This window comes from Acyrthosiphon pisum, chromosome A1, assembly GCF_005508785.2.
Source record: "Acyrthosiphon pisum isolate AL4f chromosome A1, pea_aphid_22Mar2018_4r6ur, whole genome shotgun sequence".
Classification (NCBI taxonomy): Eukaryota; Metazoa; Arthropoda; class Insecta; order Hemiptera; family Aphididae; genus Acyrthosiphon; species Acyrthosiphon pisum.
This window is the reverse complement of record NC_042494.1, coordinates 158,666,637-158,681,028: the sequence shown is the minus strand read 5'-3', so window position 1 is coordinate 158,681,028 and position 14,392 is coordinate 158,666,637. Positions and strand designations below refer to the sequence as shown.

At 30.0% G+C, this 14,392-nt stretch overlaps 1 protein-coding gene across 1 annotated transcript in view; it reads left to right on the top strand.

Annotated features, from left to right (window-relative positions):
- The window catches only part of LOC100570909, a 52,742-nt gene that overhangs the window by 14,122 nt on the left and 24,228 nt on the right, over nt 1–14,392 (top strand). Inside the window, exons 4-6 of the mRNA XM_029486406.1 lie at nt 2,638–2,832; nt 2,975–3,103; nt 7,664–8,132. Coding sequence (XP_029342266.1) covers nt 2,638–2,832; nt 2,975–3,103; nt 7,664–8,132 — 793 coding nt within the window. The remainder of the gene's footprint in view (nt 1–2,637; nt 2,833–2,974; nt 3,104–7,663; nt 8,133–14,392) is intronic.

Sequence of the window (14,392 nt, the reverse complement as noted above, 5' to 3'; positions counted from 1 at the left end):
GGGTATATAGTTACATATAAGTACATACTACATACCAATATCAAATATGCAATGTAAAATTTAAATGTTATTGAAAAATGCATTGTTTGAATGTTAATTAATTTTCTATAGTAAGTTGTAAGTACACTTGATACTTGCAGCACACTGCAGCATATTATAATATTATTATTTATACTTGTAGTTAAAATAAAATGGTACTGTTCGGAAAAAAAAAACTAATCGCTTTATTCGTATAAAATTTACACGTAATGGCTGAAAACTTGTAAATATGTATACCAATATATAAAAACGATTTATAAAAAACATTACCTTTAACAGGATATATAATTTCCATATAATATGGCATTATGGCGGAAGGTGGATACTGTATAGTGTATATAGAGGCAATGTGCAGAAAGCAGAAGCTTTTATTTAATCTTTCGTTTCTGAATTAAAAACATATATAGGTATGCCTGACTTTTTAATGTTGATTTAAATTCCGACTAGAATTTTCTCAGTCACGGTATTTATTTTTTGTCGTATTTAATTTCGAATGCAAACCATTCGAAGTCATATCCGTGTCAATATCGGTCCATTACACAAATTTTACATTACGTGTCCACTTGACACTTGATAACGGTTTCAGTATAATTTATTTTACATTTGAATATTTTGGGGTCAAAGAGTATATACATTAAATTCATATCTAAAAAGATGTTTGGAAAAAAGAGACGTTTGTCGCAAACTCATTACCATATAATATGATGTAGGTATAGGTGTAATATGTATAATATGCAAATTATAATTTTATTTTTCCTACTTATTCAAACCTGTATCGGCTGTATCGGTTTCATTTTAGAGGGTTGACTATTAGCTGGCGATCGTAATTAAGTGTTATAGTTGATTAGTATAATCTTCAGTCTTTTTTAGTTCTTTCGATTATTCTTCATAATCTCCATGAATTTTGATTAGGCATTCATTGCATTATTTGCATTGATATAAACGCTACGAATTTTTATAGTACGGCATGTTATTATGTCAGTAAACAAATTAATTGTGCAATACCCACCATTCAATATTTACCAACATCATAGATAGTTACAACTTAAAAGTTAAAAGTACATCTTATACATTAGGTACCTTTTATGCATATGTCACGGAATAAATAGAAAACAGGGTATTTAAAAAAAAAAAATCCCGGACAAGGTATCTAAAAATAATTCCCTACATAATTATGAATAAATTATCACATATGTACCCGGCAAGTGACAAGACAAGTGACAATTTACATTGTATATATAATGACCAAGATATGATGTAGGTGCATGATATATTATTTTAGCGGACTTAATAAATTCAAATTGTATATATGTAATTATAAGATTGAACTTATATAGAAAATTATTAGAGACAATTTAAAAAAAATTAAATAATATTGTTTGTGAAAACATCAAGTGTGCCACAAAATCTAAATTTTATTTCTAAAACTTAAAGTCGTACTTTTACATAATATACATTACGGTAATATAATAATGTGTGTATAAACGTATGTGTAATACGTAGATACCTATAATATACATCATCACATCAGAAATCTATAAGGTAAAATTGGATCCAATATTTTATATATTTTAGGAGTGTTATAAGTTATAACTTTCATCGGCTGGTTGACCATTACCCACGGCGGCACATAAAAAATTGGAAAATATATTATTATGTTTGGAATCGTAATCTTTATGAAAAATATATTGTTGGAAAAAGTTTATAGTTTATTGTATTTACTATCTTGAACTATATTATTTAAAAATATTTAAGGAAAAACTGAAAATGTATAAGCCCTGACAGTTTTATTTGTTTTTTTTATTAGATAAAAATAGAGTATTTAAAATCTGTAATATTAATATACAATACAATAAGTAAATTTGATCTCTAACTTGGTGACTTGGTGTATGACAGTTTCATAAAGCGATTTTTTTTCTATAAAATTAGTTATTTTAGGTAAAAAGACTTAAATTTTTAAAGGAAATATTGGCATATATTTCCCTATAGACTATATAGTTATCTACTTGAAAATGTAAATGTTTCTTAAAAATACAGAGGCTAAATCTACGACCCAGCTACGTGCGGACAACGTCTGCGTTTCGTGTTTAGTGAAATTAAACATTTGATCATAGAATGTAAGAGAATACCTATGTATCAGTGTAGATAATGAGATATAATGAGAAAATCTATAATCTTTGTAATAAAAAAAAAAAAATCAATGATAGAAGAAAATATATAAAATATAACGATGAACTATTATGTTGTGGGAGAACGTTCGTCGGTACATAAATGTCGTCGAGGGTCGTTGGTGAGAGACTGTTGTTACTTGTTAGATACTTGGATACATTATCTAAGGTCACTCTACAATAATAATAACTAAAATTGCTATATCTATAGGTATAACCATTAACCATGAATGTCTAATGGCCAAGCAACTGTTCAATTGTTTAAATATTATTTATAAATAACCATTTTTGTTGCATGATCTTTTTGTTCATACCTACGTATTCTATCACGCCATTATTATTATAACATTAATATAGTCTAAACATTTTTCTACAAATGCCCAATATATTTTATTTTTATTTTATTTTATTATATGTATAGTTGACCTTTAACGCACGAAGATCGTTTCCACATTATTAATTAAGTTTTATAAAATATTTTTCTCGTTCTTTCGAAGTGTGGATTATGAAAAAGTGAATCTTGCCAGCAAGATAGGAGGAGTATGTGACATCGATCAAGTTTACATTTTGAATTCCAACGACGGACCAACAACGGGTCAGTGTGGAGCATTGACTGGTTACAGCAGTAAGTCTTGATACGTCAATATATCATATTGGTCGCTCTTACAATGTGAAGTGAATGTTATTTCATTACACTTAGACAGCGCCCTAGGTACTTCAGTACCTACCTACAGTAAAATTAGTAATTTCAATTGATTTTTTTTCAGCCGTCGTCGCTGTGAAACCGAACCAAGAAAAACCTTTGAAAATAGCAATGGTTGTGCAAAGTGAACCGACCGAATATTGGCTAATCAAAGTCTCACAAATAGGTTGCGCAGAAATAAAACCGCTCAAAGGTAGGAATAACAAGACAATTTATATAGTAGTAAAAGCCATCTTTTTGTAGTTATATATTTGTCCCCGGAGGGTACTACAATAACCACGCTGACACGCTTATCCGGTAATTTTTTTTTCTCCCTTACAAACAAAGCCTAATAAATCAGTAAACCCAAAATATATATGTAGAACGCACGGGGAAAAAGTTCACACAATCGTATAATATAGAACGCTGATTAGTTGGGTGACAGCGTCTACGCCATAATATCGTATACCACAAGCGAAGAACAATAACTGTCTGAAAATAGTTTTTTTTTCACAGTTCATGCTATTTTATATTTACATTATACATTTATACGTATACACAAAACCGTATATATACGCTGTCTCGAAATTCACCATGTTTTATAATATATATTAAATATTTCAAACTATAAAAACGGCTGAGACGAAAGTTTACATTTGAAAAGTTCTGACGTGCTGAAAACAAAAAAAAAACAAAAACATACATAAATTATTATTTTATCACTTAACTATCGCCGAAATGATATGTACATACAATATGATATAACATTGTGTTAGAATATACCATTGTAATTTATAAAGGAGCTTAAATACTACATTGTACAATAACATGTTAATGACGTCGCAAAATTGTGTATTGTTTCGACTAATCGACTGTAATACGGTTTGAATGAATTCAAATAATTCAATCTCTCGGTAGGAAGCCTAAATAATGAATGATAAGAAATGATAATTCATTCTTCGTGTAAGGCTTCTTCGTCCGCTGAACACGAATAGTAATCAAACGCTACATTTTCTAGAAGTAGGTATGCTTACTGTAATTATTATTGTTTGTTGCCCTTATTGTTTTATAGCTTCTCCAATTGGATATAAAATATACTGAAACTGAATTATTCCCGTTCATGCACACAGCGCGTACACTGTTGTTTGTCGTAAATACTAAATAGATACATGGAATTTATTCTAAGAGGAGTACCTACCTCCTACCTGTATGGATGTATATTATGTATATCGCCTTTAAACTTGAATGTGCGCTCAGATATCTAATCGTTGAGATATTGTTATAATGATTTATGATTCGGAACGGTATTGTTATATTGTTTGCACTATAAATCAAACGGTCCACAAGCACAAAGATTTCGTTCGCGAGGTTGTAGGGGGTGTAATGGTGCAGCACAGTATGCACTGTATACATAATGGTTTCGAAGTGATTTCCATCTGGAAAAAAAATGTTTTACATAAACATAATTAAATTCGACGTATTTTAATCGGGTGATTAAGATGAATGCATGGGAAAACGTTTTCGTGGTTTACTTAAATCGTTTTATAATAATTTCACTTTACAAAAAATTATTATTAATTATTCAAAAACCATTGAGCTTATAAATCGAAATATCCAGCAAACTTTCGTATAATTTATAAATTGAGGGGAACGACAGCGGCTTAATTTTTATGTGGAAAAAAATACTTAAACGGGCCATTACTTTCTGATTTATTTACAAGTCGGAATAAACTTTATTTTATTAAACCACAAGAAATGAATCAAACTAAAATAACTTTATTTTGTTTTCTATTATTTATAGAATTGTTATTTGTATTCGAGTCTTAATATTATATTTTATTCAGCTTTAAGATCCTACACAGTTTGTTTTTAATTCATCAAAAAAAAATTATCAAAAACCTAGAGTTCACAGATAACATTTATTCGCCGAATCGTCTTCAGAACATAATATTATTATAGGAGTAATAAGACCTAATAGTTATCTTATGGAAATGGTCGACCGTCTGAGCGACCTTTTGTATAAAACGATAATTCTCTTGGATCACCTTAACGCGCAAAAAAATAAATGTATTTATGATGTATATATTATGTTAAATTGCGGATTAGTTATGATAAAGCTTTGTAGACGACTGCTGCTGCTGTTGCGGCTGCTAATAATGCAATCAGTGACGGATTTATCTTTTTGCCGCCATAAAGAATTTATTATTTTCGCAAAAAGTGTTTAAATTTATTCTCGTATTTAAAACTGAAGGTGATTTCATATTTCTCTTTTACCACTCATAATATAGTTGGCACCAGATCTCAATAATGTGGTTCGCATTCCAAGGGATTTTCACCTTTGAAGTTGGGCAGACCAAAAATAATATACATAATTATATCATATCTAAAGGTACATAATATATCATATACCTATTAGACCTATATTATATAGTATATACACTGAATACAATATGCCATTTTGTGGTTTTTTTATGGTCAGCTCGCTATCGACGTTCAATCGATACGGTGACATACGATTTGTTATGATACGGGTGTGCACTGTGCACGTGTGATGTATTTGTGTAGTTTTTTTTTCGTTTCTAAAATGTAACAGGATTTTGTGTTTTGTGTAACATATTTTATGGAGTTAAAACTTTATGAAAATGTTTCGGAGTAATAAGTGGGTTCTTTGTTGATCAAATATAGGTAGGTAACACGTCTTTGCAGATGTATAGTACAAAATTACAAAATACAAGTGTTATTTTTTTTTTTTTAATTTGTTGATGAATAATTTAATACAACTTTCTTAATTCAACTTTAACTATTCAAATAGTATTAATTATAAAAGACAATAGTACTTGATATTATTTAGTAATATATAAAGTTTGTATAAGGCGTTAAAGTGAAATTAAATCTCGCATACAAAATATAGAAAGAATAAAAACCCTTAGAGAATAAATTTTATATTGTGTATTATTATTTGTCCACGATATTCTGAACTTAAAATAAAAAATAATGTCGGAATAATGCATCCACGTGTAAATATTAAATTATTAAAGTACATTCAACTGTATTGTTATAATAATATTAATTATAACGGAATTACCGTCTGGGGCCTATTCGATTCGGGTAAAGCCATATGGAACCGCAACCACGGTACCTATATGGATTATAACAATATGCATACTGATACTTACAAGTTACAACACAGTGCCATGAAGTATAAAAGCGTTACGCACTATCAGTTATGCGACACGGTATACACAATAATAACTGGCGGCTACGGTGTGGCGACGCGTGGTGGTGGTGGTTAATCGAAACTTTTAGAACCATCTTATAATATCTGCGCAGTTTGGTAAATTCTTATCTAAATAATTTAAGTAATCAAATAAAAAGTAATCAAGCAACAGTTGTTTAGAAGAGATTGTCGTTCAAATAAGTTTCGAGATAAAATCTCCTTAGAATAATATAATATTATTATGTGTAGGTACAAAGGTACGTACCTATGTATTCGACAAACAATGTGCCGCTATATTATCTTACCTACTTAATAATATTATAAACACGACCCCATGGATTCGGGTTTATCTGCCAGAAGGCGTCTCTAATTCTTACAAAAACAAATGGTTTTCATTTTTTGCTACTTGCAGTTTAATAATCGCACCTCAGCGATAGACCTCATACGAGCGTACATGCAATGAATGTACAATTATTATTATACGTTTCACCTGATCTATACTGAGAACTGCTGGTATTACGTGAGATTTGACGATTTGAGTTGAACCATAAAGGTTTTTTCCTCTTTTTTTTTTTGTTGAAGTCTGCCACCAACTTTTATTATCAGTATAATAAATTGTATAGTTGGATAAGCCATCACAAAAGAGGTAGAAAAGATACCTTCTATTAATGGGCTCTGCCACGGAGGATTCGAATCTATCCCGTCCGAGGACTCGCCCTGATATTTCATTTTTGTTTAAATTGGGGTGAATTGCCCTTAATTTATTAGCTTGACTTTTCCATCCCATCGTTTAATGATGCTAGGCGTCGGCCGGCTGTGGTCTCCCATATTGATTTCCGTACATGACTCACTATAATATAATATATTCACGTGATTCGTCTGATCGAGGCGGCCAGTACAAATAATAACGTGCTATACATTATTATTTTATCATATAATATATAATATAAAGTGTATTACGTATATATAAATATATTATTTGTATTTTTTTTATAGATTTTTAGGCCGTTCCTAGTTTACGGACCTCGTTAATTTTTTACCACTGTAAAAAACTTTCGGACCGCTGCCTTAGAAGATAACGTCAAAGAAATTTCTCATCTCCTCGAGTTTTGTCGCTTGATAGATATAGAGATCACTGAGAGGATGTGTGTAGAGTATTTTTCTCATTCAAGAGAAATCCACTCGTTAAACTCTAATGAGTTATGAGGCTATTATAATGTAAATATTTTTTAACGTTCGAAAATAAAACCTTGATACAATTTTTTGAATTAAAGTACGTATGTACGTAATAATAATAATAATAATAATAATAATAATAATAATAATAATAATTATAATTATAATAACAATAATAGTAATAATAATTATGATAATAAAAATAAACCGAAAGTTTGACTGGTCGCTCGAATTGAATATTCCTTTCAGCTGTAAGTAGCGGACGTGTTGATAAACCAATGTGATGATTGTCGACTTTATGGCCTATATCTTCCAAGACCGATGTACATCATAATATTATCACGGAAATCTTAAGACAACGGCGACGTTCTTTGGTTTCAGAATCACCGGATTGTGGTCTAACGTCCGCCCGTCAAATGAATGACGACAACTTCAATGATCAGTCACGGCACCTGACGCCGTCGTTAGAATCCGGACGTTGCGGTGGAAGTGGTGGCAGTGGTGACAGTGGTGGCAGGAGCAACAGTGGCGGGGACGATGACGGCAACACTATGATTCAACGGCAGCGGCTCATACGTCGCTCTGCGGCCCACGGCGGCGAGCACGACGTCTTGCAACCGTGGCGGATGAGGCGGTCTGGAAGTCACTTAGGGTCAGCTAGAGATCGACTGCACACCGTAAGGCGCGAAGAGTTCAGGGACGGCGATAATCGCAGGATCATCGGTAGCGACGAAGCGTACATAGGCGAGCACACCTGGCAAGTGGCCATCGCCCTGGATGGGGTGTTCTTCTGTGGCGGAGCACTGATCGCTGATCGATTCGTCATCACCGCCGCCCACTGTGTCATGACGTAATAATCATTATAATTATAATAATATCACAATAACAATATTATTTATTCAACACTTAAACTTATGTCATGTATCATTGCATGTACTAAATTTTTTTTAAAAAAAAAACAGGAAAAGAGGTTTAAAATGTGACGTTATCTCCATACGAGAGACGGATTACAAATCGATCGCAAGAATGGTTTTTTTAATGAATATTTTAGTAATGAATTTCAGAATTATTAATACCCTTGAAGAAAATATAATTAATATTATGTACAACTCAATCACGCGATAAAACATCTGCAATACAACAACCGCATATTTTAATAAATGAAAATGTAAGATTTTGAAACGGAAAACAGTTGAATTCGCTTTGCTGGGTCCTTGTATATTCTAAACGCTATATTTAAAATGAAAACCACAATTTACTCACAAAATAATTAAAAAATACACTAACATTAAGATAAAACACAATCACGTTATAAGCATAGCATATTGTTATAACAACCTCATCATAAGCCTGCTGTGGTGCGCAAGATACGTATACACTTTGAAGAAAAAATGAGTAATTAAAAAGATTGTTAATTACATAACTAATTAAAATTAATTTATTAATAAAACCATTATGATTAAATTAATAATATTTTGCATTAGTTTTTAATGAAAATTTACGATAAAAATTCACCAACAATAATAAAAATGAAGATAAAATCACTAAAATAAAAAAAAGATTATCTTGAGAATTCTGTCGACAATAAAATTATATGGACAATAGTTTCAAACTGAAAAAAGTCGATATTAAAAAGGCTGGGAGACCGGGTGTCGGACAATCGTCTCGCTTCGTTCACCTCGGTTCAAGACAGTTGTGTATTAAATTTGAAAGCAATAATAAATCATCGTACTATAAAAACAATTCTTAGTCTAGATCAGTTAACTAATAAATATATATAGGGTATATACCCTATTATTTATTATATATTGTAAAATGCTTATTGCTTACAGAGCATTTTTGAAATTCGATGTGTTCATAAAATAAACAAATGCACTGCTAAATATTTTGAAAATGCATTGAACGTATACATCGAATAATTGGCTGCATTAGAAATTTAATTTTTAATACTTACTGAAAATATAACCTAACCTACATGGTAAAAATATTAAATAAATACTAAAATATATATGCAAGATAATATTACGAACATATTCGCGCGAGGGGCCTATGGGTTCACAGTTATAAATACAAATTCATTAAATAGATAAGATGTTTCATTAAATAATTACAACACATTTTTTCACATAACAAACATTTTAATACTAATAAATACATATTGTTTCTATGTTTATATACAGGATGATTTACCAATAATTGTCATCACCCTTTTCTTTTATAACGCAGTTATTTAAAATCTGATTTTGGAATTTTTAGATATACTTAAACACCACATTTAAAAATCCTAGTGAGAACCCCCCTTTTCTACTGTAAATTATTTAGTGAATGTTTAGTGAATATTTTGACGTATCAAAATTTGTAAAAGTAGTTTTGAGTTATTTAACTTTGTGTACTATGAATAATAGGTTTGTAAGGTATGGTGATTTGAAGAGGTTAGTGATTAAATAAATATTATTTATCAACATTAATGTAAAAATGACCCAAGTACAATATAATATTTATTATTTACTATGCGTCTCTGCCAATATTATTAATTTTACAATTGCATTCACAAAGCAAGCCTCGTTCTCGATTGAGATTGGTATATTATTGTGACATTATAGCATAGATTCAGTGGTGTGGCGAAGTGAAATATTTCATCGGAAAGTCATTTTTATAATGACCTACAACCCCTTGACTATTACGCAGTACCCATTGGCTATTACCCATGTGCAGGCACGTACAAATTCACAACAAAAATGTATCTCTTTGTTTTGAAAACTGTACCTAATTGATTTGATAATTAAGTAGGTATACTATAGCCACTAGGTATATACAATTACAGATAATAATTAATATTAAGGTCATGTTACTATTCTTATTAAATATAATATCAGATAAAGTTAGTCTTGTACCTACACTACAATTATTTCTCACTAAATCCAGTACTCACCCACCCATCCAGCCGCCCCTTTAAAATTATCGGGCAACTGCTCTCAAAATCACGGTGAACACGCCACTATATAGGGGTACTAACCTAAGGTTTTATCTGGGAACTCTAAAGTTTATCGAACACTTTAATGGTTATGTACATTTATCTACCTAATAGTATATTGCGTACTATAAATTTACCAAGTGTCTATGTATACGAGTATAATACGAGTATCGTCGATGTACTATGATATTATAATTTATATTTACCGCTAAAATATTGTGTTATTGCAAAATTTACAACGACAATATATAACTATATCGATTTATATTTTAATGGCCGAAAAGGAAATAAAGCTTTTTGATTGAGGTTTCTCGATTATCGATCTTCGTGGACCGTTATGCCATGATTTAGTATAGCCATAGCATGTATTATACGGAACATTTTTGACGGAAAAGACGCAAAAAAGTCTTATTACCTACGCCATACGCCTTGCACAATAAAGTCTCTCGTAAGTCGTATTGACGTCTATAGCATACTAAGACATTGTCGCATCCTACGAAAAGAAAGTGTCTTACACGTGTTATATTTATATTATTTTTGTACTTTGATTTCACCGCGTGTGGCATCGTTTTGTTTTTGACACGTACCACACGGATTTGAGATGACTATTGTATTCGCACACATTTTTGAATTTATCGGTCAATACGTATTTTATTTGTTAATATTATCATAATCATTGTTTTTCTCTTTTTGTCAATCAATTTTCCATCTACATATTACCGTCGCCGTTTTTTAGGTCACTCTCAAGCGGTTTACCCGCCACTGCCATTTCATAATATTATATTCCATGTTTACATATTTATTATACATTACGCAGGTGTACGGGTATATAGCTACGTTATAGTTTCATAGTTTCTCTCGGAAACGATATCGTCATGACGCGTAGAGGTAAAAACACACATTATTACAACTGTATCCACACAAGCTACCTGCAGGGTTGTATAGGTTAGGTTGGGCGCATAACGTGTACACCGGCTTATTATCTTAATCCATTTCTACATTATACAGAGGTTTAAATGTTTTATAAAGCGTATTATTTTTAATTAACTCTATATTATATTCGTCGACCGAGAAAAAAAAAACTTTAATTAGTGAAGAGTAGGTACGCGTATTATTATAGTCGAATACGATATTATACTGATCCACAAAAAGCTTTTCTTTCGTTGTTAAAAAAATATTCAAGTTCAAAACGTTGTTTATTCTTTTTAGCAAAGCTCAAAATAGCGAAGTGTGTTACGTTAAAAAAATAACACTAGTTGTTTACACAACTTTTGACAGTCAAAATTGCTACTTTTATATTTTGAGTGAGCCGAATAATTTATTGGTTTTGTTAAGATTGTTCGTGTTATTGTGCTAATTTTTTTGGTTTTATATTTTTGACGTAGGCAACCCTATTTATTGAATAAAAAGCTGAAGGAGTACGTACTCCAAAAAACTTTGTGACAAGTTTCTTAATTGGATCCTTTGTACTGTAATTTAGAAGATAATAATATTACACCTGAAATTTTTTAGATTATTTGAAATTATTTTGATGAGTTTAAAACTTGGAGATGTAATTTTACAATTTATGACAATTTTCGTTTTATTTTAGCTTTAAAGTTTATAATAATAAAACATATTGTTGTTAAAAAATAAGTAATCAAAGAAATTCAATTTGTTGGTATATTTTATATTATCACAATAATATTTTTCTACTCTTTGCAAACAGTATTAAATCGTAGATCATATTGTATCTACTCCCCTCCCCCCCAAAAAAATGTATATCAATCCACACAGATATTCCATTAAAAAAAATTCTATAGTGAGTTCTCTCAATTTGTTCGTATAAAAAAATTTACTGCTTGCCACTTATACAAGGTCCTATAACTGTATCCTCGTATAGTCGTATAATACATACTAGTGCACGCTTACTCTTTTTAGTATTCTCTCGGTCCTATATTCTCTTCAAATATCTATTCCAATTTGTTTCTTTTTATATAAATTTATATATTTTATATATAGGTACAACAAATGAATTTTTAAACACAAAACTATTTTAGCACGATAAAAAAAACTTACGTGATCTTTCTCAATTTATTCTCTGCTCTGTACTATTAATCCGATTCCGTACATCCTTTTCAATTTGTCCGTTGTCATGTTACTTGCATTTCTGTATTTTCTCTGCAGTTTATCACTCTTTTCTGAACATTTTTATATTCAATTCTGTTAGGTTTTTCGTTTCATTATCCTGCTTCAACAACATATTGTATACCACCAGAGTAATATTTATTATATTATATTATGTCTGCGTACTCGGAACGTATATATGATACTCAAAAATTTCAAGATTATTTATTTATATGTGTTTATCTAGGGAATTTTCCATGCCAGAAACTCTTATAAAAACTTGAGTATCATATTATATTGATACTCAACCTAGGTTCATAAATCTACTGAATGCATATATGATACTCAAGGCCTTCGTAAGATCAGTGAAATTAGTAGGGCATAAAACTAGTTAACTATAATATAAATACTAAATTGTTTATATTTAACAAACAAACAATTTATATTAATTATACAACACGTACCTACCTACATAATTTTAGAAGCCGAGCTTTAAAAAATAAATATATTTCATTCGGGAATTTGTATGAACACTCTTTGGAGTGCCTAGTAAAAACATTACATTTTGTTGACAAAACTTCTATAAACTGTAGATTAGTCGGTCAAAGGCCATTTATACATTTCTATAGGTAATTTTTTCGAAAAATGTCATGAATGAAGAAATTAAGGTAAAAACGATTGTATGAAAGTATTTTAAAGGTTTTTGAGGGAATGTAACTACAAAATCTGATCAAAGTCGCTTTTAGGACCCAACGCCTAATGGTTTGGAATGCATTTGAAATTGTAAATATATTTACTCTGTAGTGACTCACAATCTCGTTTATGTTCGTAGGTATTTAATTACTGTAAGCAGCGTGTTTTAAATTAAATTTAAAGATTTTCTTTTTAAAATATAACCCAACAAATTAAACAATTAGTTTACTTTTAAAAATATAAATAATACATTTTAGTTTAATTAACTACATCATATAATAAAATCTCAAATGCGTTTTAGCGTAATTATTATGAGCTTCTATTATATATACTTAGGTAGACAACACATCAACACTTAATGTATGTTTACGCGCTTCGTAAACGAGATTAGTAAGAATTTCTTGTTGTAATACAAGAGTAATATATAAGTTTACCGCTGATTAGCTCTTACCACTCGGGTTATTAAAAAAAAAAAGTTAAATTCGTGTATAATTTCATATTAGATTCTGAGTGGAACGATGAATGTATTGATTTTACAATGATGTGTGTTTTAGATTCTGAGTGGAACGATGAATGTATTGATTTTACAATGATGTGTGTTTTTTTTTTATTTTTTTTTTTATTTTTTTTTGTGTCTGTCATCACCTTTTAGGACAGTAAAACTGCTTCGATTTTCTTCAACAGTAACTTTTATGATTGGAAAGTGAATCTAGTTGGTACTTTGGGGGGTCAAAAGTAAAAATTTCCCAGTAGTTTTCAAAATCGACGTGAAAAACAAAAGAAAAATTAAGGAAAAACGGGAATTTTTACGCAAAATCGATTTTGGTTTTTGGTGTAACTCTAAAACAAATGACCGTAGATATATGAAATTTTCACAGGTTGTTTATATTTGCATTTTCTATACACGGTACAATTTTGAAAATATTTTGATTTATTTTGAGCTCTTTATGGACATTTTCATTTTCCATTTTTTTTTAGTTTTTTTTCTAAAAATATCAATAAAATTTTATTTGTTGGATAGAAAAGCTTGAAAATTTAATAGAAGGCTCCTAGTATATTGTTTCAAAGGCAGATGAAAAATATTAAAAATCGTTAGTCACAGTTTTTTTTTATAAGCAATTAAAGTTCAAAAAATGACAAAATATGGAAAAATCACGAAAATTTTCAAATTATTTCGAGTTAGAAATTCATAAAAATTTTTCTTTTTAAATCTAAGATATGAAAATGTAATACAAGATTCCTTATAAGATTATCTACCTTTATCAAACAAAAAATATCTATAAGAAAGTGAAATTAAATTTTTATGATCGTTTGAAATTCTAATTTTTACAACATTG